The sequence below is a fragment of the Lissotriton helveticus genome, chromosome 7 (genome assembly GCF_964261635.1).
Source record: "Lissotriton helveticus chromosome 7, aLisHel1.1, whole genome shotgun sequence".
Classification (NCBI taxonomy): Eukaryota; Metazoa; Chordata; class Amphibia; order Caudata; family Salamandridae; genus Lissotriton; species Lissotriton helveticus.
The window spans coordinates 1904902436-1904905435 of NC_136068.1; the positions used below are offsets into that span (position 1 = coordinate 1904902436).

The 3000-nt window shown below is 40.7% G+C and overlaps 1 protein-coding gene across 1 annotated transcript; it reads left to right on the top strand.

Annotated features, from left to right (window-relative positions):
• The first annotated feature begins 1630 nt into the window (after positions 1 to 1630).
• Positions 1631 to 2554, top strand: LOC144767852 (olfactory receptor 1G1-like). Its single transcript, XM_078651214.1, has one exon. It carries the CDS (start codon positions 1631 to 1633, stop codon positions 2552 to 2554), a length of 924 nt encoding a protein of 307 aa, XP_078507340.1.
• Positions 2555 to 3000: the final 446 nt, after the last annotated feature.

Here is a 3000-nt window from a genome sequence, read left to right on the forward strand (position 1 = left end):
GGGAGGACCATTTCATCATCACTGAACCTGCATCAGATATGTACTGTGTCTTAATCTCCAAAAATAGCCCCAAGGTAGAAGAGGACTGCAGGAGCCAGACAACCCAGACACAATCCATAAGAAATACATTGAAAATCCATAAAACTATATCTCCCTGTAAAAAAAAGCGAAGAAATAGAATTAAACTAACAGAAGTGGTGTTGGGGATGGAACAAAATAAAGTCAGATAGCCAGATGTCCGACCACCCAATTTGCGAGTTGCAAATTGCGTCACAATTGTGACTCGCAATTTGCGAGTTGCAAATTGGGATGTACAACAGTGTCAGAGACACTGTTTGCGATTTCCAATGGGGTTGCAAATTGCATGCCTCTTGAATATTAATGAGGCATGCAATTTGCGACCCCATTGGGAATGGCTAGCCATACCAGGTATGGTGGCCTGCTGGGCTCAGCAGACATCCATGTCTGGGACTGCTTTTAAATAAAGCATTTTTTTTAACCCCTTCCATGCTGATGACGAACCCCAGCCGTCACGCTCCACGTTGCTCGTGTGCTGATGACGGCTAGGGTTCGTCGCGGCCCCGCCCTGTTCATTTGTTTACCGCACAGCGGCGGAATCGGCCCAGCATGGAAGGGGTTAAATGAGGCCCATTTTCCTTAAAGAAAAACAGGATGTATTTAAAAAAAGAAAAATGAAACTTTTTCATTTCATTTGTTAAGGGCGGGTAGTTGTCCCTAGGACGACTGCCTGTACCTAAAAAAATATTTGCCCCTGCATTTGCAAAGTGGAAGAGGTCCCCAGGGGACCCCTTCCTCTTTGCAAATGCAGTGAATGCATTACCACCCTCTTGAATGGGGCGGTAAATAACAAGTGTTTTGCGACCGCAATTGCGGTTGCAAAACATTCATAAATGGGGTAGAGAGTCGCTATTAGGAAGAGACACCTTTGAAACGCCCTTTCCTAATAGCGAGTTGCATTTCCTGTTTTAGAGAGTGGCAAAAAAATTGTGACTCGCTACATAGGAATTGTTCATGGCCCGTACATTTTTGCATGCGTAAACGGGTCGCTAACCCATTTGCACATGCAATTTAGGGTCTTACATCTGGCCGAGAGTGAAGAAATACCACAGAAAGTTGTGTTGTACCAAGATCAAGTGCCAGCTGGTGAGTATAATTCATGCTATTATATGTAACACATTTTTACGCAATAATCTTAGGGTGGAGCTTTTCCTAATACAAATTATGAATAATATTTTCTCTCCAAATCCACATTTTGTGCATATATTGGAACAATAAAATACCATAATTTAGAGAGTATCAAGCAGTTTATACCCTCTTCTCCATGAAAATCTAAGTTGAGAGAACCATTTTAGGCACACACAATACTGTCCCTATCTCTGAAAAATAAATTATAAAACCTCACTGAAATTATTGTGCAAGAGAAAATGTTTGTTGTTGGCATCTTTGAAAGAAACCAACGTATGTTGATTATTTGCAAAGGATGACATTAGGAGCTATTCAGAAGACCACACACAGAAACTTACAAGTCAAACCAGCTAGTCAAAAGGGTATTCATGTTGCTGGTGTGCTTTATTTCAGCCTGCCTTGAAAACGCAATAAATCTGGACAAATGGAAGGAGAAAATCTGACTTCAGAGGAATATTTCCTGATTGTAGGGTTTTCGGATCTTCCACTGCTGCAAGTTCCCCTTTTTATTACATTTACATTAATTTACATGATGATTTTGATTGCTAACCTTCTTATAATGTCAATAGTATACTTTAGCTCACATCTGCACACCCCCATGTATTTCTTTCTTTTAAACGTGGCCTTCATTGACATCACTAACATCTCGGTCACTTTCCCACATATGCTGATACACTTCTTTCAGACAGGTATACTCATGTCTCTCACTGAATGTCTTCTACAGATATATTTATTTGTTCTCCTGGTGGCAACAGAATTCCTTATCCTCACAGTTATGGCCTATGATCGGTATGTGGCCATCTGTCATCCCTTACATTACATGAGTATCATGAACAAAAACATGTGCATACAGCTGGCCACAGGAAGTTGGCTTGGTGGTGTCTTTGTCCCACTTCTGCACACTATATTACTCTCAAGGCTCTCCTACTGCCAATCCCACACCATCAACCACTTCTTCTGTGACGTGACTGCCCTGATGAAGCTATCTTGCACCAGCATCCACAGTATTGAGACACTGAACTATGTAAATGGATCTACTTTTGGACTGTTACCCTTCATTTTTGTCGTTGCATCTTATGTCAAGATCATCTCAGCGATACTGAAAATGAAGTCCATGGAGGGAAAGCGCAAGACCTTTTCAACCTGTGGTTCTCACCTCACTATGGTTATTTTATTCTTTGTGTCTGTTTGTTCTACGTACATGAGACCAACATCAAATCTTTCAATGAAAGAAAACAAGATATTGGCTTTGCTGTACACAGTTGTTCCTCCACTGTGCAACCCTATCATATACACCCTGAAAAACAAAGAATTTACAAATGTCCTCAGACTTAAAGAAAAAAAGTAGTATTGACAATAGGGCGAAAAAACTAAACCCACAACTATTACAAGTCTAAAATCATTAAGGTGCAAATGTAACTGTACACTGTAGAAGGAGTCCTGTGCAAGAGAAACTTTAATACTCAGTGCCAGGTGTTTGGGTGATTATTTGTAACACTCATATTATGCACATAAATTAGGGGTAGCCAGGTGTAGCAGCTGCTTCTTCTCATCTCCTTTGGTTCTCCTTGCTCTGCTATTACTAACCCTCCTCTCAGGAGCCATAAAGGCATACAAAAGTAAACACAGTTTACTGGGTCTTCTTTACTTTCTGTATTTTCACCTCCTTGTTGGCAATGATACACATCAGAAGCAAATAATAGTGTTTTGCGTCCCTATGTGTAGTCAATAGGTCAATGCAGAAAGGTTATCAGTGGTCAAAGCATGTGTGTTGTTATTTTGGATACTTCTGAC

Coding starts and splice junctions, on each gene's coding strand:
- LOC144767852 (XM_078651214.1), top strand. CDS start 1,631: ATGGAAGGAGAAAATCTGACTTCAGAGGAATATTTCCTGATTGTAGGG.